General features: G+C 50.8%; 1 protein-coding gene across 2 annotated transcripts; it reads right to left on the reverse strand.

The window, feature by feature from the left end:
* Positions 1-3,181: 3,181 nt before the first annotated feature.
* CILP (cartilage intermediate layer protein) lies at positions 3,182-19,076 on the reverse strand. Of its 2 annotated transcripts, XM_069595401.1 has the most exons (9): positions 18,891-19,076; positions 17,113-17,276; positions 14,417-14,509; positions 13,064-13,333; positions 11,401-11,583; positions 10,712-11,026; positions 9,695-9,803; positions 8,437-8,594; positions 3,182-6,252 (listed from the first exon to the last, which is right to left on the reverse strand). In XM_069595401.1, exons 2-9 carry the CDS (start codon positions 17,168-17,170, stop codon positions 3,893-3,895), a joined length of 3,546 nt encoding a protein of 1,181 aa, XP_069451502.1. In that variant the 5' UTR covers positions 17,171-17,276; positions 18,891-19,076; the 3' UTR covers positions 3,182-3,892. The 2 variants fall into 2 exon arrangements, with proteins under 2 accessions (XP_069451502.1, XP_069451503.1); XM_069595402.1 differs by lacking the exon at positions 13,064-13,333.
* Between the last annotated feature and the right edge of the window lie 1,501 nt (positions 19,077-20,577).

Below are 20,577 nucleotides of genomic sequence, written 5' to 3' on the forward strand. Positions count from 1 at the left end.
TTTCCCAAGTACCTTAAGACTTCTGTACCTATTAGGAGGTAGCCTTCCTTACTTGGGCTTCTCTCATAGCTCAGTTGGTAAAGAATCCACCTGCAATGTAGGAGACCCCAGATCAACTCCTGGGTCAGGAAGATCGCTGGAGAAGGGATAGGCTACCCACTCCAATATTCTTGGACTTCCCTTGTAGCTCAGCTGGTAAAGAATCCTCCCGCATACCTGGGTTCAATCCCTGAGTTGAGAAGATCCCCTGGAGAAGGGAAAGGCTACCCACTCCAGTATTCTGGCCTAGAGAAGTCCATGGACTATATGGTCCAGGGGGTCACAAAGAATCAGACACAACTGAGCCACTTTCACTTTCCTTATTTGCCTGATAAAGTTACTGGCAAACTAAGAAATTACAGTTTCTGGAGGGATCAGGTAGAGAGAAAAGGTAGATGCCTCATTTCCATTTATAAAGGTATAATTTTACCAAATTGCCGTAAGTCATAATTAACTGGAGGGGAAAACCAAAAAGTGATGGCCTAGATTCTGAAGGCTTTGCAGTCCCTGGTTCTAGCCCTTCCAGTTGTTTGCTGGCATCCCTCTTACTTCCAACCAAAAGCCTTTCAGTGTGCAGTCCCAGCACTACTCCTTGGCTCTAGCTGATATCCCTTTGCCTAAAATTCCTCCTGTCCTGCACTTCCTCCAACTTGTCTAAGTTCTCTCAGTCTTTCAAGCCTCTGTTCTTATCCTGACATCTAGGTGACATTTTTCTCTACCAATCTAGCTGCTGGAACTCTCCAAACTGTAGCAAATTTTCTGCCTGCAGCTTCCTTGGTTGGGAGCAGAAACTGTCTGATCAGCCCCTCTGTCTTCCTGTCTGTGCCCTTCCTCCCTGCCATCTGGCGTCTGTCTTCTTACAGTTCACTCTCAGTAACTGGGTTATCCGCCAGGGTACAGCAGGCTGAGCCCAAAACCCCGGGGCTTTTCTGAAATGAACGTTTTGTCCATCCAGTCTGCAGAGTCTCCGCAGGGGAAGGGAACACCCAGTGAATCATCCGCTGTTTGTTAAAGCAAAGGCATCTTGGGAACTGTGCTCTTTAGCCTCAGTGAAGAGCAAGGAAAGGACTTTAGAGATGGTTTAGAGTCAGTCTAGACAAATGCTCCATTTAATTTTTTTCCTATTTACTTATAATTTAGATATTAGTTTTAGGTGTACAACCAACCCATTTATTTATTGATTTATTTATTTTGGCTGTGTAGAGTAGCATGTGGGTTCCTTGACCAGGGATCGAACCCATACTCCCTGTGGTGGAAGCAGAGTCTTAACCACTAGACCACCAGGGAAGTCCTCCAACCCCTTCATTTACAGGTGAGGAAAATGACTTAACCAAAGTCAGACCACTAGCAAGGAGTCTATCTGCCTTCAGAAGCAAAATGCTTAAAAACTAGGTGTCATGAGCTCAACTCAACAGTGTTCCTTGTCGGAAGGAGAGGTATCTGCCTTCCCCTCCCAACCGCCACCTTCCTGGTTTTGCCCACAGTTTCTGCTTGTGGCCCTTGCCTCTGACAAACCACACCTTCAGCATGCCAGGTCCTATCACTCAGACCTCAAAGTAGACGCCACCTCCTCTAAGAAGCCTCCTCTGGCCACCACCCCCTCCACAGCTGGTGCCACTGTGTGTGGGTTTTCTTTTTCTTTTTGGCTGCATTGAGTCTTAGTTGCGGCATGTGGGATTCTCTAGTTGTGGTAAGCAGACTTAGTTGCCCTGTGGCATGTGGGATCTCAGTTCCCAGGCCAGGGATCAAACCCCACGTCCCCTGTATTGCAAGGCAGATTCTTAACCACTGGACCACCTGGAAAGTCCACGTAGTATATTTTATATACTCATGAAGACCTCTCTACTTGCACACATGGCTTTGCATAGAATAGGCACTCAATAAATATTTGATGAGCAAGAAAAAAAAAAAGGACTCCAGCAGCTGCCACTTGCTGGAGTCCATTTATTCAGGTCCTCAAAGGAGAACAGAAAGGGAAGGCCAGGGGTTGGGAGCCCAGTCATCCCACTTTCCCCAGCAACCCCTTCTGATGAGTTTGCAGGAAACTGGACGAGCAAGTTGAAGCTGTGAGGCAGCTGTGCTATAGATAGCTGAGCCTGACTCCTTGGCAGGGGCAGTCAAAACTGCTCCCCCTGTTATCCCACCCAGTGTAGTCAGTGGGAGCCACTCCCTGGGAAGTATAGCCTGGAAGTAGGTTAAGGAGCAGTCACAAAGCTTCGAGGCCCTAGCCCTGCATACACTCACTCTCAGAGGTCATGGGAGTGGGGTGCTTAGCCGGGGAAATTTCTAGTCAATTATGAACCAAACCCCTGGGAACTGGGCAGATACTGATCCAAGATTATAAATCCAAGCCAGACCGGAGGTGGCCAAAATGAGCTGAACCAGGCCTGCTAGGGAATCAGGGACAGCATTTTGTCCTGATTGTAAGTGATGCCCTCTCCTCACCCCTTGACCTCTTTTGTAATAGATTCTGGAGGGGTTGGGAAAGAGGCCATCAGTGCATCTTACTCAACCCTGGCTGTTGATGCCTCCAGGATCACTCTGGCACCATCTAGGGCCTCTGATATACTATTTTAAACCAAACACCTTTTCCAAAAAAAAAAAAACAAACCCTGTCCATTTGAACCAGTCATTTTACTCAAGGGACAGAGGCTATTATACACAACAGAGGTCTGGTGTCTGAAAAAGCTGAGCATCTTTAGAAGAACTTGGAATGAAAAAAATAAAAAGCCCATCCTTCTGAGTGAGGCCAGCCAACCCAGCTAGAGAAGGCAGCACACTGTGGGGAGTTGCCAAAGAACCACTGGGCCAGCGTGCCAGACCCTGGGCCAAACCATTGTATAAGCTCCACGGTATTGGAAGGGATAAAAAAAAAAAAATCAGGACATGTTTTCAGCTTTGTTCAGGGGCCCAGAACATGCTTTCAACTCCAGGAATCTCTGCTCTTCTCTGCAAATGGAAAATATGATCCATGAGAACAAACTTGACCACTGGAATATGTGCCTAGTCACCCAGCCCTGTAACTTGGGGTTAGGTGGTGCTATGCCTCGTGCCAACTTGTGACCATTTTCCAGAGACCCCTCTGTCCCTCTGAACAGTTAGCTCACTTTAATGGTTTAAAGACAGGTCAGCGACCTCAAAATCAAGTACAAAATGTGCATTTATTGACATCTGTTCTGGGCCACACTGGGCTTCTAGCAAGAACAATAGCAAATATAAAAGGAAACACATTAATATAGTTAGCAACCAAGTGTAGTTATGGATACCAGGTGATGTTTTTTCCAGATTTGGCAGAGGAAATATGATTACCTTATATTCAACAGTGTAACACTGAACATGCACTAGAGTTCCAGATTCAGCTAAGAAATGTTAGTACCATTTCAAGTAACAATATAGTTTATTTCTTTATTTCACCACCTTTTATATGTATGAACTGTGATGCAGGCCTTGCTTACATCCTATGGAGCCAGGCCAAGAAATATGCTTTATATTGGTTATTTGATCTTCAACATCAGATTATCATTAGAGGTGGGTAAAACCATGCAAAAAAGAAAACGAAAGACATTTCCAGGTACGGCACTAAAGGAAGAATGCTTGAAGCCACAGAGTTTGCCCATGGCCAATTTCTTGTTTCTTGTAGAGAGAGAACAGGACAGTGGGGCTTTATTTTGACATGTTAGGGGCTTCATGCCAATCAGAACCATGGGACAAAGACAATAAGCAAGTAAAGGAATGAAGAAACAAACACGCAAGTTGCACCAGAACAGATGGGCTTAAATTAACCGAGTGACAGTTTGGGCGTCAGTCCCACAAGGCTGTCATGTGAGATGGCAGGAGAGAAGTACCATAAGCCTCAGTCGCTCAGAGGCTGCTGAGCAGCCCCAGGAAACCTCAGAGAGGCCACCCCTCCACGCTGGCTACCCTGACTTGCCCGCTGCCTCCTTGAGGGCACTCTTCCCCTGACAGTGCTTGCAGGAGAGGGCTGGGCCGGGGTGTTCTGGAGGTACTGGAAGGCACTCTGACGGCCCACCTGCCTCTCTACGCAGTTAAAGGTGAGGGCCACTCCCACATTGGCCTTCATGACTCTGGAGGAGCCATCGGATGTGCCATCAAAGCACCGGCCGAGCGCAATCTCCTTGGCCGTGCGAGGGTCCTGGTCAGTGACAGTGTAGATGCCATAGTTGTGGCCCAGTGGGTCCAAGGGCGCCAGCATGGTGTACTCACTGGTGTCGTTGTTGACCGCCAGCGGTAGGTGGTTGACCAGGTACTCATGCAGCATAGAGTTTACACTGGCTCGTTGGCAACTGCCCTGGGGGATGACCTTCACCAGGGTGCGGTCCACACGGTCCTGGTCATAGAGCATCCCACTGCACTTGAACTCCAAACAGGCAGAGGAGACGTTGGGCTGGTCCCTGTCCCGTGTGCTCTTCACATCCCGGATTCCATATAGCTTTCCCACCGTCCGCCGGTGGGTGCCCCCCATGTTACGGGATCGCACATTTATCTCCAGTGGCCCCACAATCTTCACCTTGATGAAGCAAGCCCTGAACTCCATTGGCTTCGGCCACCATGCCAGGTAGTCTTCAGTCCAGCTCATGGGGTCATCATCGTTGAATGGGACTGTGTTATAGTCATACCGATCCCCCTCAATCTGGTAGAACCGGAAATGGGCCGCACTGGGTGGTGCGTCCTCGCATGCCCGGAGGTTCTCAAATGCATAGATGGGTCCATTGCCCTCCTCAGCTGCGTTGGGCCGTGGCTTGGCCATGCTGATCTGGAAAGCTGTCTTCTTGACCCGTGGGTCCTCATGGTCTGTCCGGCGGTACTTGAGCTTGTTGAGGTAGGGCTGAGGGACACCAATTGCATTTGGGTTGAATTTAGGAGAAGACTCCACTGCTTCCAGTTCTTCCCCAGCCAGGCTGGCCAAGACATAGGCAGAGTATGCATCGGGGGACTGGTCATCACAGAAGGCAGGCAGGCAGGCCCCATTGGGACCCGTGAGGACACTGTCAAAGCGGCCCCAGGCCCTGGGGTTGGAGGAGAAGCCAGTCCTCGGCTCCAGGTTGATCACAGAGACCACAACCCCCTGGATTTGCTCACTGGGCAAGAACCTCTCACTCCTGTAGGCCCTCACCTTGATGAAGCACCTCCTGCTTTCCGGGACATCCAGGTTAAAAAGCCTCCGCTCACGGATCTCCATGTTGCCCACCAGGAAGGTCCTGTCTTCCCTTCTGTTCCGCCTTTGGCTTTCAGGTTTGAAGTCACTTTCCTCCTCCCACAGCCCTGTTTCTGGGTTGAGCGACCAGAGTTTCATCATGGGCACATGCTCTGGCATCTTGACCTGGGTTGAGTCAAGATGAACCTTCACCTTGCCAACATTAAGGGACTCTGAGGTGGCTTCATCTCTGAAGTCCACCGAGAACATGCCATATGTCCGAAGAGGGAAAGTGTCTCCTTCATCATTGATGAAGTTCAGGTCACTCTGGGCAGCAGTAGCTGTGGAAATATTCCGGGGATCCAGGAAGGTCACACTGGCCTTTACTTTTCCCATGTAGGGCTCCCCGTTCTGCCGGTAGAAACTCTTGGATGGGATCTCCAGCTCAGCCACAGGGTCTTCACCAGCCATGTCCCCCAAAGGAATAATGTTGGTCTCCATGGCCTCCAAGGTGATGGGCTCTTTCCGCCGAAGCATCTTGATCTCATGGAACACAGCACTCCCCTTCTTATTGAAGGGCAGCACTTTGGTGGTGTTGACGAACTTCTGCATCCTGTCCACAAACGTGAGCACCAGCCTCTCTGTGTCCTGAGGGACATGCAGAGTGAAAGTGCCCTTGTAGCCGGTCATGCTCACACGAGTGTTCCCCATGTACACGTGGCCGAAGCGCAGGGGTTCCCCGTTGTCGGCTGCGCTGACTCGGCCCCGCACAATTCTCCGAGTCTCCGTACACCGCTGGCAGCTGCACTCCGTGGCCACCTTGGTGGGCAGCGTGTACCCGCTGCACTGGATCTCCCTCTCCTCTGTTTTGGAGATCCCACAGCAGTGCTCCACAGCATCTCGGCACCTGATCCCATTATCCTGCTGCCCTGCACAGGTCTTGACAGGGCAACGACCCACATCATAGTAGAAGGAGTTGGTGGCATTCTGGAAACAGTCATGGGGCAGCCGGATAAGGTAGCTCTCGGGGGTTGGGTTGCAAGGAATCTCATCAGGGGCTATGGAGGGAAAGAGTTCAGACATTAAATGCAAGTCCTTTTCCTACAAGAAAGGCACCTCAGCCTCACGTCTCTGACCTCTCTGCATGCTTTTGGGTTTTCAAAGCACTGGCATGGTCCCACCTCTCACAGAATTCCTCTGAGGGAGAATGGATAGCCATTACTAATTCCACTTTATCCTTGGAGAAACAGAGTTCCTTGCAGAGACCACCACAGTAATGGTTCTCATTCGAGAGATCTTGAAAATTTGAGGGTGTTCTGAGCTACCACCCAAACTGGGAGTGCTACTGGCTTATCGTGGGTGGGGCGGGCTTGCAGTTCTGTTTTCTGGCACTGGTACTGTGTGACATAAAGAATTTTTCTACATTCTGCTTTCACATATTCTATAGACATTCACGTACATGGAAAGCATGTTTAAATGATCAGAACCTGGTATTTTATGCATGGTTTTACCATGCATTGAATTTTTGAAGAATGCAACTACCATATAAAACGAGCCAAGATTGTACTTTGTTTAGCTTGGTCAAATACCAAGAACTGCTTCTTGTCTCAGAAAAATCACCTCCCTACAACTGCCCAAGGTCAGTATTTGTTGTTGTCACATTCATGGTGACTGGATTCAAGCGAAAGTGTCTCACTTCTTGGTGGGTGTTCTTGTGCCATTAACACTTACATATTTAAATACATATGATTTTGCATTAAAATTATTTTTTTATATTTCTGTTTTATGTCATTAGGAGCATGTTCTATATATAGATCTTAAAATCACATGTAGTTATTATCTATAAATTCAACTTTAGTAAATTACTTTTTAGTTTAAAATATTAACCATATAAAGTATTAAGAAAAACTGTGATAAGCAGGGAGCACTGGTATAATGAGCTGGGAACCGCGGTTGACAGGGTTCCACATCTCATCTGCCAAGGTCCAAGTGCCCTGTGTCCTGTCTGTCCTGAGCTGTGTTGCTCAACTTTCTTGGAGTCTGTGAAATATTCCAGAATCCTCCCAACAAATTTCCTCCTGACTTTTGTTTGGTTTTGTTTAGGCCAATTACTAAGATACCCTCCGTCCCCCTCACTTTGCAAATACAGGTTCCTGACTGGTCTCAGCCTCCAGTCTCCCCTCCCTCAGCTCACTTCCAGAAGCCAGCTTTAATCAGGTCACCCTTTCTTGTAAAGCCCCCTCAGTTTCCCACTTCTATAACTTTGCTCCCTCTGGCCCTTGATCTGGGACGCCCCCACCTCCATACACACAGACCCTGGCCATTGTTTAACGTCAGGGGTTCACAGAACTGGCCACGAATAAGAAATACCAGGGAGAGCTTTTAACCTGAGTGTTCCCAGGCCACATTCCAAACCAATCAAATCAAGCTCCCTGGAGGTAAAACACAGGCATCAGTATTTTTGAAAAACTCAACAGGTGGACCTACTGTATAACGCAGGAAACTCTGCTCCATGTTATGTGGCAGCCGGGATGGGAAGAGAGTTTGAAGGAGAATGGATAAATGTACATATGTGGCCGAGTCCCTTCACTGTTCACCTGGAACTACCACAACATTATTAATCAGCTATTTGTGCACACATTTTAAGTCACTTAAGTCGTGTCTGACTCTTTGCAACCCTGTGGACTGTAGCCCGCCAGTCTCCTCTGTCCATGAGATTCTCCAGGCAAGAATACTGAGTGGGTTGCCATGCCCTCCTCCAGGGGTTCTTCCTGATCCAGGGATTGAGATTGCATCTCCTGCAACTCCTGGATTGCAGGTAGATTCTTTACCGCTGAGCCACCAGGGAAGCCCTAATCGTCTGTACCCCAATACAGAATTAAAAGTTTAAAAAAAATGCAACAGTTGATCCCAGTGGGTGGCCAAAGCTAAAAACCACTGTTTAAGCCTCCAGCAACGAGCCACAACAGTCATTCCCACCTGGAAGTTCTCTGTTTCTCTTCTGTAACATCCACAACTCCTTCTCTCCTGTTTCAGCTACACTTTTATTCTATCTCTACTGACTTGTCTCTTATTTCTACTCCCCTCCTGGGGTGGCAGACCTGTGAGGGTAGGATCAAGGTCTGTGCCATCTTTGTGTCCCAGAAAGCACAGCACTGGGCACAGCCCAGGACAGCCCAAGTTTTGACTGTTCGGTTATGCCCACTGTGGTAGGGGTTCTCCAGGGGCCCTGCCAGGCTTACCTATGACAGTCAGCTGGGCAATGCGGGACTTTGCAGCCCCAGCATCGCTCTGGGCCTTGCAAAAGTACTCCCCAGCCTGGTCCCGCTGCAGATTCTTCAGCACCAGCTTGCTGTCATGCTTGTAGAGGGAGGGGTCCAACAGTGTGTTGTTATGGTACCTGCAAGGGATGGAGAGGGACACCCTGAGGGGGCAGTGGAAGGGCTGGTATCCTTAAGGACAGTGTCAGGAGCCAGGCAGGTGATGGACAGGTCCCTGCAGATGCCAACTCTACAAGTGACTCGGCTCATTCAAGAGCACTGACTGGCCTGGGGGTCAGGGGACTTGCTTCTCAGTCTCAGCTCCACCGCTGACTAGCTATGGACCCTTGGACAAATCCTTTCACCTCTGAGCTTCAGCTTCCTGTTCCATTCATCTGAAGTAGATGCCATGATTCCTAGCTGATCCGTAGAATTGTTGAGAGGATCAAATAAGATAATGGCTGTAAAATGTTTGTGAAGGGTAAAGGGCAGCCACTGGGGACTCAAACCTTGTTTGCCTTTGGGAAATTAGGATGGGAAACCTGGTTCTGTGTCCCAAGGATATACAGTCAGGACCCTAAGACCACAGCTGCTCTGTAGGGACCCCAGCTTCAACAGGACAACAAGGCTTGCCGAGTGGCCTCAACCCTGTTGGTCCCAACTTAAAAAAATTTTTTTTTAATTTTTTTTCATTTTTGGCTGAACCATGCTGCATGTGAGAATGTTAGTTCCCTGACAGGGGATCAAAGCTACACCCCTTGCAGTCTTAACACTGGACCACCAGAGAAGTCCCCAGCTGGCCCCCACTTTTAAGTGCCTATTCCCTGGTGATACACTAGGGTGTGTGTGTGTGTGTGTGTGTGTGTGTGTGTGTGTGTGCGTGTGTGCATGTGTGCGTGCACACGTGTGCGCTCAGTCATGTCCAACTCTTTGTGACCCCATGGACTGTAGCCTTCCAGGCTCTTCTGTCCATGGAATTTTCCAAGCAAGAATACTGGAGTACGTTGCCATCTCCTACTCCAGGGGATCTTCCTGACCCAGGGATCGAACCCACATCTCTTGCATTTCCTGCCCTGGCAGCAGGTTCTTCACCACTGCATCACCTGGGAAGCCACACCAGAGCCTTCCTTGTAATTTTATTCTGCTGGTTATTGTCATGATTAACAACTCCAGACCCAGTGCAAGAAAGCTCTGGTTTTCCAAGAGGAGAATCAGGCCAGATAGCTGGCAGAATACTCACCAGAAATACTTGTCTGGTTTGGGCTTCCCTGTGGCCTTACAGCACAGGGACACGCTCTGCCCAGCTCTTCGTGCTTTTGTCTCAGGGTTCATCACAATGTACGGGGTTTCTGAGACAGGGATGAGAAATGGTGTTTGGGGATTTTCATTGTGACAGGTTCTCCAGAGCCTTGCTCCCTCAGGTATTTTGACATGTGTTAAAATCTTACAATTTCACACACACACCCTGCTGCTGCTGCTGCTAAGTCACTTCAGTCGTGTCTGACTCTGTGTGACCCCACAGACGGCAGCCCACCAGGCCCCCCCGTCCCCGGGATTCTCCAGGCAAGAACACTGGAGTGGGTTGCCATTTCCTTCTCCAACACACACACCCTAGATCCCTTCTAATGGTCCTAATGGAGTCCACTCCCTCCAGCCACTCAGATGGGACCCGTTCCCATAGCCTCTTGGGCAGTATCTGGGTGAGGCAGTGGAGAACCAAGGGGACCCTGTACCAGGCAAGATTCCCAAGCATTGCCATTGAGACAGAGCCAGATGTTTCGAATAGTGCAGTACCTTTTCTTCTGATTCCAGCAGAATTTTCTGGCCATTCTGCACTGTTCCTAAATTTCCCCAGCCTCTCTCTCTATGACCTCCAAGCCTTACACTAGGAGGCAGGGAAAGACCGTATACATCTGAGGGAGCAAGCCATGCCACTGTCTGGGGAAGAATACTCCAAGCAGAGTATACAGCAAGTGCAAAGGCCCCGAGGCAGGAGTGTGCCTGTGTAGTTGAGGAATAGATAGGAAACCTTTGTAACTGTAGTAGAGTGACTCAGTGGGGGTGGTGGGGACTGTAATAGGAGAGGAGAGGAGAGAAGGTAAGTAATGGGTGGAGGGTGGGGAGCCAGATGATGTTGGAACTTGTGGATTTTTTAGTTTTACTCTGGGCAAGCTGGGAAGCCAGCTCTGAGTACTGGAATCCCTTTATTTAAAAGTCCAGCCTTCCCCCCCAGCCCTACCCGACAGAACTTAAGTACCTGCCCTTACGAACTCCGCCCTGATGGTGGCTGCCTTCAGTCTGGTCTTAGGCACCGTGAGGCGGATAGGCACAAACTTGGTCTTTGTGATCTTCAGGATGCTTTTGCCATCGGGGCACAACCCGGGGACTCGGAACCTCCCACTGCTGTCCGTCTGGGTCAGTAGCTTAGGTGTCTTGGTCAGGAGGTAGACAGAAGCCCCTGAGGCTGGGGCACCCCCAGGGAGGGAGACAGCCCCATACAGCACGAAGTCCTGGCACATGCACGCGTCACACTCAGCATTCGCCTTGCCCATGGGGCAGGTAAGGTCACAGGCTGCGGAAAAAGAGGCCACATCAGGAGGGCATGTATGGATTCTGGCCCTCCTTCGGCCACGTCCCACCTGTGGAGTCCCATATGCTCCTTCTCATCTGTAGGCCTTTGTTACCCTCCCTCAGCAGCCCACGTAACTAATTCTTAGTCATCCTTCAAGACTTAGCTCAGGACACCTCCTCAAGGAAGACTTAATTGATTCGCCTAAGTGACGATAATTGACCCTGCTCTGTGCTCCCACATTATCCTCTATGTCCCCCATCAGTGCACATAATTACTTGATGAGTGGATAAATAAATGAATGAACCTGTCTCGTCTGATAGGCTATTTCAGCCCCAGCCCCATGCCCTACCTGGCACCAGGAGCAGGGGTGGTACCTGAACAGGCCTGTTCCATGCAGTGCCGGCCCTCCTCGGTGGCCTCACTGCACAGTGACACCGTCTCCGCCAAGCAGGTGCGCGTTCGGGTCTGGACCCCAGGGTGACCACAAGCAGCAGAACACTTGCTCCAGGGAGACCACGGACTCCAGAGGCTGTGCTCTGTGTCTCGGCGCAAGGATCCTACAAAGAAGTCCAGCAGGCGGTCTGACTTCCCTCCCAAGGGGACTCCATCAGGATGTCTGACCCTGAGGCTGCTTTTTCTCAGAGACCCAGTCCTCCATTTACATCCTAGATGTCTTTGATATTTATATTTCCTGCAAGGATTTTTCCAACAGATGGACACCAAGAGACTTGAGGAAGTGACAGCTCTTAATTTTTACAATGACATCACCAAATGGGCTATAGGTGCCCCTGAAAGGGACTTACTGGCCAAGCCCTGGGACTTTGATGTGCTGTCCTTGGATGTGGAGGACAGCACCATCTTTACTCTCTCCCAGTGTGAAGACAGCCACTGCTCCTGCAGAATGGGCCCTGGGAAGTCGAGACCTGGGGCCTCAGCAACATCAAGCCCCCTCTGCCCACACCCCTCATCCTTGATCTGAGGCCTCTGTGCAAGAAAACGGGGGCCTCGAACCTCACCCTGAGACATTCCACAGCCTGGGTTCCTGATCCAGATGACTGCCACAGTCACCTGAGCCTGCAGGGCCAGGCCATGTGCACTGGCGGAACCCCAGGAAGGGAGGATGCACAGTCAATAATGGACAGGCCTGAGCTGGCTCTGAATTACCTAGTACGGGGAGAGAGGACAGAAAGAGCATGAACTCTTGGACTCGGCAAACACAGGCCTGGGTTTAAATCCCAGCATTCCACTGACCAGCCGTGTCATTCCAAGAAGTTACCTAACCTCTCTGAACCTGGAATGACTTGTCAAAACTGAGATTCCTCACAGTCAGTTGTGAAAGTTGAATAATGGAGATAACTAGCAGCGTCTGGCACAGAGGAACTAAAATAGAAATGAAAACTTAGTGGGCATTCACCTGCATTAAGCCCTCTGCATTTATCATCTAATTTAATCCTTGTAAAAACCCCCATAAAGTGAAACGGTTAGTCGCTCAGTCACGTCCGACTCTTTGCGACCCCATGAACTGTAGCCCACCAGGCTCCTCTATCCATGGAATTCTCCAGGCGAGAATACTGGAGTGGGTGGCCGTTCCCTTCTCCAGGGGAATCTTCCTGACCCAGGGATTGAACACAGGTCTCCTGAATTACAGGCAGATTCTTTACTGTCTGAGCCACCAGGGAAGCCCAAAGCCCCCCATGAAGGTATAATAATACCTCTCTTCCACATGTGAGAAACCCGAGGCTCAGAGAGTTTCAGAAAATCTGCCTAAGGAGCACAGTAGAGACAGTGGGCCCAGATTCAAAGCAGTCCAGCTCCAGAGCCTGTGGTCTTCCCCATCAGTAAAATGGATTGAAGGGAAACTATCCACCAACACAGAACGCTGTTGGGAACACGGCGGCTCTCATGAAACTAACGGGTTATTAAGGAGCTGAAGCACATGTATGTGTGCGATGTCCAGTTTCCATGGCCAGATGCAGGCCCTGGCCTCCCTGTGTGGAGGCTGGTGAGAGGCAGGGCGTGGGGGCTGTCCAGGCTCACCCGGAGGGCAGAGGAAGCGCACGGTGTAATTAGAGCAGTTCTGGCCGGGTCGCTGCTCCCTGTTGAGGCACCAGAAGCCCTCGAGGGGGCTGCCATGGACCACTTGGCCGGTGCTGCCTGCAGGCTTCCAGTTGGTGGTTCGAGCCTCTAGCCGCAGGGGCCGAGCGCACACCCGGTCCCCATAGTAGAACTGAATGGCATCCAGCCGTTCGTAGTCACCCTGCCCACCCGGGTGGTCAATGTTGAACCAGGTCGTCCACTCCCCAGGACCTGAGAGAGAGAGAGCCAGGTGGGAGCCAACCGGGCCCCAGAGCCCCCTGGTGAGCTCAACCCCTGGGAGTCATCCCCGCTACCCCTCACCCGCCCCTCACTGGTCTCAGGCCCCATCGCATCTCTCTATGCAGCATTTCTAGAATCTCTTACCCTTCTGCACACCCTATTGCCAAAGATTCTCAGCAGCCTGGCTATACCATGTCAATAACTTCCTGCCTGGTGTCTCTACCTCCAGCTTCCCCAAACCATCCCCACCCCTCTTCAATGCTACAGTCAAGGCGAGCTTTCTCCATGCAGCCTGGGCCACATCACTCCCAGCTTTAACTCCCTTAGCCGGCTATTTAGGTGCTGATGAGCTGGTATCTTGGAGAAGGAAATGGCAACCTACTCTAGTGCTCTTGCCTGGAGAATCCCAGGGATGGGGTCGCACAGAGTCGGACACGACTGAAGCGACTTAGAAGCAGCAGCAGCAGCAGCAGAACCGGTATCTCCACCCTCCTCTCTCTGCTCTCTCCCTGCCAGTCTGTGCTTTGGCCCCAGCAAGCCCTACAGCATTCCTGGGATCTATCAGGCAGCTTCATGCTTCTGAGCTGTCCTATATACTTGGTCCCTCTGCCTGGACAGAGATGTTGGCCAAATATCTTTTTTTTTTTTTTAAGTTCCCTGACCAGGGATTGAACCCAGACTCCCTGCAGGGGAAGCACCTAGTCTTAACCACTGGACTGCCAGAGAAGTCCTCAAATGCCTTTTAAAAGTGGATTTCTATGGAAGTTCCCAAATGGCTCAGTGGTAAAAGAATCTGCCTGCAATGCAGAAGATGTGGGTTCAGTCCCTGGGTCAGGAAGATCCCCTGGAGAAGGGAATGGCAACCCACTCCAGTATTCTTGCCTGAAAAATCCCATGGACAAAGGAGCCTGGTGGGCTACAGTCCAAGGGATCGCAAAGAGTTGGACACAACTGAGCAAAGCGTTTTGTCTATGGAACCCTGACATTGTCCCCTGACTGCAGAGACTCTCTTAACAAGCTCAGTAAAGACCAACCCCTTCACCCCCATCAGTCCCTGCTCCAGCCACAACTCACTGTCCATGAGGTTGGCAGGCTTGGCAAAGACGCCTGAGGTCCTCTTCCCAGGCTGGACTCTTCTTACTGACTGAGTGAGCATCATCTGCCTCCCTGAGGGCCAGGAGGAGAAGTGAGAAGCCAAGACAGTTACAGGGGCCTAGCAGGGTCCTGCTACTAGCTTCTCGGGACGTAGGGAAGCAGGGTGATGTGGGGAACGGAACATGAGCACTGGGCGTGAGTTCAGAGTCTCACTCTGCCATTGACTGGCTGTATGACCTCAAAAGCTTTATTCTTTTAAATTTGCTTCCTCATAAAATAGAGCTTTACCCTGTTTACAATAGCTAGGAAATGGAAGCAACCTAGATGTCCATCGGCAGACGAATGGATAAGGAAGTTGCGGTACATACACACAGTGGAATATTACTCAGCCACAAAAAAGAACACATTTGAGCCAGTTCTCATGAGATGGATGAAACTGGAAACGATTGTACAGAGGGAAGTAAGTCAGAAAGAGAAACACTAATACAGTATATTAACACATATATATGGAATTTAGAAGACAGTAATGACCAACCATTTATGCAAGACAGCAAAAGAGACACAGATGTAAAGAACAGACTTTTGGACTCTGTGGGAGAAGGCGAGGGTGGGATGATTTGAGAGAATAGCATTGAAACATGTATATTACCATATGTAAAATAAATGAACCGTGCATGTTTTCCATAAATGAAGCAGGGCATTCAAAGCCAGTGCTCTGGGACAACCCAGAGGGATGGGGTGGGGTGGGGTGGGAAGGAAGAGGGAGTGGGGTTCACGATGGGGGGACACATGTACATCCGTGGCTGATTCATGTCAATGTATGGCAAAAAGCACCGCAATATTGTAAAGTAATTAGCCTCCAATTAAAAGAAATAATTTTTTTTTTTTTTTAAAGAGCTGCCTAGCAATCACCGCATCACAGGGTCATGGTGCCTTTTCAGGATGATGGTGAAGGCAAAGGGACCTGGCATGCAGTGCATGCCCAACCAGCGTGGTTCTCGTTTCCCTTTTGTTCTAGAAATGGACCGTGGGATGCTACAAGGCAGCTGCGGCTTCTCCTGTAAGGTCTGAGCCCATTCTCCTTAGCAGAATGGAACTTTACTTTCCTTATCTTATAATATGGAGATATTTGTTCCCACAGCACATGTGGTGGTCCAGTCGGCATAAGGATTCCATAAGGAAACACAAAGTCTCTGAAGTACATGGCGATTGAGACTGTGAGCCCCAGACGCTGCCACTTCCTGACTGTGTGACCTTGGGCGAGGTACTTAACTCATCTGACCCCTCATCATAAAGTAAGGATAATAATAGTTCTTATCTCAGAGGATTATAGGGATTAAATAAGTTCATAAAATCCACTTAGAATAATGCCTAGCACAGAATGTTTGCTCCATTTAGCTCAAGACCTGCTCAATAGATGCCCACTTCCCTTCTCCTGGCAAAGTTTGACTTTGAGAATCCACCCTCACCCTCATAGGATCTGCCTGGAGGAGTGGTCCTTTAATTTTTTTTTTTGGCCACACCATGCAAGCTGTGGGAGCTTAGTTCCCCAGTTAGGGACTGAGTCGGTGCCCCCTGCACTGGAAATATGAAGTTTTAACCGCTGGCCACCAGGGAAGTCCCAGTCCTTATAGTTTTCTGATCGCAGCTGGTGAAATCTCCCTGAGGAAGGGTATAGGGACCTTTGAGCCACAGCCAGCGAGCCTCCAGGCCCAACCCACCTGAGGCTGAGTTGGAGGCTCCAAAACAGAAAGCTGAGAGGAGAACAGAGGCCTGCAAAACCTTCAAAAGGCAATTAACTCTCACATGAGAGAGTCAAATTAGTATTCTCTTTGCTACTTAACTGGGGGTGATAGTAGCTCTTTAAATCAAACTAATCTGATTTCCCTTCAGATTGCTGAATGTTAATCATCTTCATCAACAAGAGCTGTCAAGGCAGAAAGAGCAAGGCAGGAGGTGGGCCCATAGAGGGTTTGGCAAGCTGCTCAGACAGCCTCTGTTCCCGCATCTGCAGTCACAAAGCCTGTAGTGCTCATAGCTCTGAGAGAGAATTCTGAGCATTTTTTGCTTTACTTGAGTATGTGGCTAGAAATCAGGAAAAGAAAGGGAGGTGAGAGAGAGTATGCAGCCTGGTGCTGTGAACTCTGATGCTCAGATGCCTCGGGGAGCCCACTGGGCCAATTCTCTCCACCTGTTCCCTGGTGAACTCAGAGTTACCAGAGAATGGGGTCTGAGGACAAGGAGACCAGAAGGGGTTCTGGTGTCTCTGTGAAATTCGGCTACAGGGTCGAAATGAATTTTCATGAAAACCAAAATCAGATCTCACCCTAAATCCGGATGTGAGAACTCAGGGATTCCTTTTGCTTTGGCTATCAGGAAGCTCAGAGCTAAATTTAGCACTCAGGGGCAGTGGTAACCCTCCTCCTCCTTCTGAGTGACATCTTATCCCTCTCCTCATTTAAAAGATTCTGTTCTGTGAGTTTTAATATTGGGACCTATCTCAAACCCTTTAGGAAAACAAGCAGGGCATAAACTATGAATAAATAGATAAACCAGCCTCAGGTCTTAGTGCCATGGCTATAGTTTAAGGCAGGTGCAGAGTTGGGTCCCAGACCAAATGTGACTTCCCTATGGAAAGTAGCAGCTTAGAGAGACAGGAGGTACTTAGCCTGTACCCAACGCTGAGGTGATCTCCAGAACTAGGAAGAACATGCAGGCCTTGGTCCCCGCCATCTTTTCCCCGGTCCTGTGGGGAATGTGGCAGGAGCTGAGTGAGCGTTCCTCCACAGAGCTGGAGTCCCTGGAATGCAATCCCTGAGAAGTTTCTCAGATCAGTGACCTGCAAAGAAACAAAGCTTATCAGGTTCCATATCTCTGAGTTGACTCTGAGGTTTTGAGCAGAACTATTTCTTTTAAAAAAGTTTTTATTCATTTATTTTTTTGGCAGCACCTCGCCACATGTGGGGTCTTAGTAACCCAACCAGGGATTGAACCTGCACCCCCTGCAATGAAGCGTGGAGTCTTCACCACGAGACTGCCAGGGAAGTCCCCAGAACTATTCTATTTCTTGACCTATCAAAGGTGAAAGGTGGACAGAGTGAAGTCTTGTGAGGATGATACCCGCCCACATTGCAAATCTAGGCAGCTTGGGAAAGGCAGAGAGTCAGAATCTCAGTTCACATGAGGCAGACCTGGATTCAAACCCTGGGTCCAGGTGCTAGGACCTCACCTCAAGATGGGACTTAAGGGACAGTTGGCGTGAGATGTTTCCTCACCCGTAAGGGGGTGCCTGTGCTCACCCCAAGCAGCCTCTGGGTGACTCGTTAATCACTTCCAAGACCCAGGCTTGGGGACCTCTTTTGCTGCCCTTGGTGGGACTCACGTTCCTGCACAGCAGGGCTGCATATTAAGGCTGGGCAGCCCCTGCCCCGACTACAGCAGCCTCTCACAGGACAGGCAAGCTGGAGGGTGCAGATGCTTCAGAAACACCAGCTCCATGAACACATTCCCAGATGTGCACAGGCTGCAGATGGAACACATTTCTGGCCTGCTTGGGAGTCACACAGCCAGGAGCCTGCTGGAGGAGAGCAGAGGGGACCCACAGGGAGGGGCCGGGGCCCCTCAGTAACTGCTGAGTGGGGGTTAGGCGCTGCAGGAACAGGAAGAGGAGCGCCCCTGTTCTCCAAGAGGTCTGGTAATAGGGCCAGGACCCAGGCTCCCGCTCAATTTTCTCTCTCCCCAGACCTCTGGCCAACCCCGATTCTGACCAGTGCCCGGAAATTCAAGAGGGATTTGCTTCAACCTCCGAAGTCCAGGGTGTGGTGAGAAAAGGGAGATTCCTCCTTTCTGGAAAAAAAGATTCAAAAGCACTTAGTTGTCCCAGAAGAACAGACCAAGCCCACACTGCAGACCATCCAGCTCTAAGGCCACTAACTCTGCCACCTGTCTCTCAGCCCAGAGAACAGAGTGCAGGGCCTCCAGGGTCCCCAGCTCTTGTGGGTCTCACCCCCAGCTCCCAGGCTCTGAGCCAAGGGCTGAGCGCTCCCCAGGGCCTGCACGGCCCTCAGCCTGGGACTGCTCTGGGACTGTCTGGAGCCAAAGTGGCTTGAGGCACCTTGTGGAAAAACCATTTCCCATCTGGCAGCCCATGGAAGTTTCCTCAGCATATGCTCTGCTGGTGAAGCTCCCCAGTCCGCAAGTCTCAGAGCGCTCAGACAAAGAAGGCTGGCTGACCTCAGGAAAAAGGGAGAGTACCCAGAGGTAAGAGACCCTGACTGGGGCCTCTGAGGGCCCCTATCCTCACGTCGGGGAGGGAGAAGACTTGGGGCCAGCTCCAAAGAAAGGCGAGTCTTGTCTGCGGGAGGTGAGGCGGCTGGTCGGGGGGTGCCCTGGGGTAGCTGAGCCAGGCTGAGCAGCGCAGGGACGGGCTAAGGAGAACAGGAGCGGGGCTCACCGTGTCTTGAGCGGGACTCCTCAGCTGGGGGGTCCGAGTTTCCCTCTCTCCAGCAGGCCAGCCACTGGGCCTTATATAGCACAGCTGGAGGCTCAGCCTGTGGCAGTGCGCCAGGGGAAGCAGCCGCGAAACCAGATCTGAGCCTGAGGAAGCTCAGCCTTCTCCTCCCCTCCCCACATCCCCAGCAGCTTCCAGAGGCCTGACTTCACTTCCAGATCCTCAGGGGGAGATGCCGCAGGGCCTGGGGATGGGCCAGGTGGGCAGCTGCCCGGGGCTCCATAGGCCAGAGCAGAGGGGAGGCAGGGGCTCGGGGAGCAGCCCTGGGGAGGGGCCAAGGGGAATTCTACGTGTGGGCAGCGCTTCATGGCTCAGGGGCTGGTATGCTCTTGCCTAAGCTTTGCCTGCTGATCCCCAACATTCCCCTGGCCCCGGCCCACCTATGCAGAGAAAGAACTTTGCTGCCCTTAGCACATACCCAGAGTTCTCCTAGGCACACAGGTCACCTGACCTCTCATCTAGGGCTGCCTTGTCTGATTGGGCAGCTACTCAGAGTCTGTGGCTCTGAGGGAGCGCTCAGGGACCCTCCGAAGGGACAAGGGGCAAAGCGATTGTGGGGCCAGGAGGAGAACAGTTCTTTCCTACCCCTTCCTGCCTTCATTTGTGTGCCTGCCTATACCCAATGGATCCGAGAGGAATCCCTGCGTATGGATTCTCTGAGATCGTGCCAGATGCTCATATATGTGCTAGTGTGTGTGTGTGAAAGTGTGTGTGTGCATGTGAGAGTACTTTGGGTATGGACACCCACCAGCAATGAGCAGCCGCCTTACCCACAGGTGGCGTAAGCAGCTGCTAGTGTTTCCAGACTTTAGCCGCCTCCCCCGTGGCATGAGCTTGCCTATCCTCACAGGCAGCAGTTCTATCATTGTAGTGTGCATTAGAAACCCCTGAAGAGCTTATGAAAGCACAGATGCTGGACCCCACTCCCAGGCTTTCTGGTTCAGTAGATCTGAAGTGAGGCCTGAGACTTTGCATTTCTTTTTTTTTTTTTTTTGAGACTTTGCATTTCTGACAAGCTCCCAGGTGATTTTGATGGACTAGTTAACGGACCACCCAAGGAGAGAGTCCCAAGTGGAGGCACCAGATGGGGAGGGGGTGAACCAGGGAGACAGCAGGAGTTGCCAAGTTTTGCCTTACATTCCAGGCTCATCGGGCCTAGGCTGGGCTTTCTGCCTTATGCAGAGCCTGGAGATGGAGGCCTGGCCCTCCACACCAGTGTCAGCTCCCTCTTTCCACACACTATCAACGAGCACCTGTTTGGATCAGGCTCTAGGCTCAGTACTGGCAGGACATAGGGAGAAGATATCTCCAGGATTTCAGAGGGAAAAGCCCTGTATGGAAATGATCTGCAGTGCAGATCATTGTGTGCTGCAGTGCACACTTATTCAGCTGTGCGTGTGTGCTTGTGTGTGTTTGTGCCTTTCTCTATAGGTATGTGCCTGTGTGTATGCCATACGTATGTATATATATATGGGCCTCCCTGGTGGTTCAGATGGTACAGAATCTGCCTGCGGTAGAGGAGACCTGGGTTTTGATCCCTGGGTCAGGAAGGTCCCCTGGAGAAGGGAATGGCCAGTCACTCCAGTATTCTTGCCTGGAGAATTCCATGGACAGAGGAGCCTGGCGGACT

Source organism: Ovis canadensis, chromosome 7, assembly GCF_042477335.2.
Source record: "Ovis canadensis isolate MfBH-ARS-UI-01 breed Bighorn chromosome 7, ARS-UI_OviCan_v2, whole genome shotgun sequence".
Taxonomy (NCBI): Eukaryota; Metazoa; Chordata; class Mammalia; order Artiodactyla; family Bovidae; genus Ovis; species Ovis canadensis.